The following is a 987-nucleotide window of genomic DNA, read 5'->3' on the forward strand; positions in this document are numbered from 1 at the left end:
GTTTGTTTAATTCTATCATTGGGTTTTGATGCTTAAGAATGCCTTGAAGTTTTAATTTTCTATAAAAAGTTTTGGGAAAAGACAGAAAATGTTTTAGTCTGTTCCCAATAAACTGTTCCTAATCAGTCTTGTAGACGAATGACCTATTTTCTCAGGGCCAGTAGCGTTAGAATGCTGCTAGTATAGAGCTAAAGTACCTTTACTATTCAGTTAACTATGTTGGCCCAGCAGTTGTTTGTTAGTTAATGTTTCTTTTTCTTTCTTTCTTTCTCTCTCTCTTTTTTTGGTCTTTTTGAGACTGGATCTCCCTGTAGCCCCATCTGGCCTGGAACTCACTTGTAGACCAGGCTGACTTTGAACTCATAGAGAGCCTCATGCCTCTGCCTCCTAAGTACTGGGACTAAAGGAATGTGGCACCGTGCCTGGCCTTAATGTTTAAATTTTTATTGCTACAATTTCTGTGAGTTCAAGACCCTTGTTTAGAATTTTATCTGAAGTTACTTAGTTGTGTAGATTATATATAAATTCTATTTGAGATTTTACTTTTTATTTTTTAATGTTTTTTTGAGACAGTCTCACAATGTAGCCCTGGCTGGCCCGGAACTCACTATATTGAACTGACAGAGATCTGACTGCCTCTGCCTCTCCTGGGATTAACGGTGTGAACCACCATGTCTGGCTAAGATTTTGTTTTTTAGAAAAGATACTTTTACATAGGTATTTTATAGCATGGTTAATTATCTTTTTTATGTAGATGGATGAAATTTAGATTCATGAGGTGTAGTGTTTTAAAAATTTCTAAATGTTATTTTTAGGAAGGATTTTGTAATATATCAGGAGCCAAATGTTTCTCCTTCACAAGTAACAGAAAATAATTTTCCTGAAAAGGTAAGGATTTTTTGAACTATATTTAAAAAGGATTTAAAAGAGCTACGTAGTTGCTGCCCTGACCTCCTAAGCTATAATTTTAGACGACTTTTGAAATAG

The 987-nt window shown here is 34.9% G+C and overlaps 1 protein-coding gene across 2 annotated transcripts in view; it reads left to right on the top strand.

Annotated features, from left to right (window-relative positions):
• The window catches only part of Otud4 (OTU deubiquitinase 4), a 51,639-nt gene that overhangs the window by 15,829 nt on the left and 34,823 nt on the right, over nt 1-987 (top strand). For both annotated transcript variants that reach the window (XM_008827482.3, XM_029560823.1), the window contains one exon: nt 816-888. In XM_008827482.3, coding sequence (XP_008825704.1) covers nt 816-888 — 73 coding nt within the window. The remainder of the gene's footprint in view (nt 1-815; nt 889-987) is intronic.

Source organism: Nannospalax galili, unplaced genomic scaffold, assembly GCF_000622305.1.
Source record: "Nannospalax galili isolate Female #2095 unplaced genomic scaffold, S.galili_v1.0 scaffold1272, whole genome shotgun sequence".
Classification (NCBI taxonomy): Eukaryota; Metazoa; Chordata; class Mammalia; order Rodentia; family Spalacidae; genus Nannospalax; species Nannospalax galili.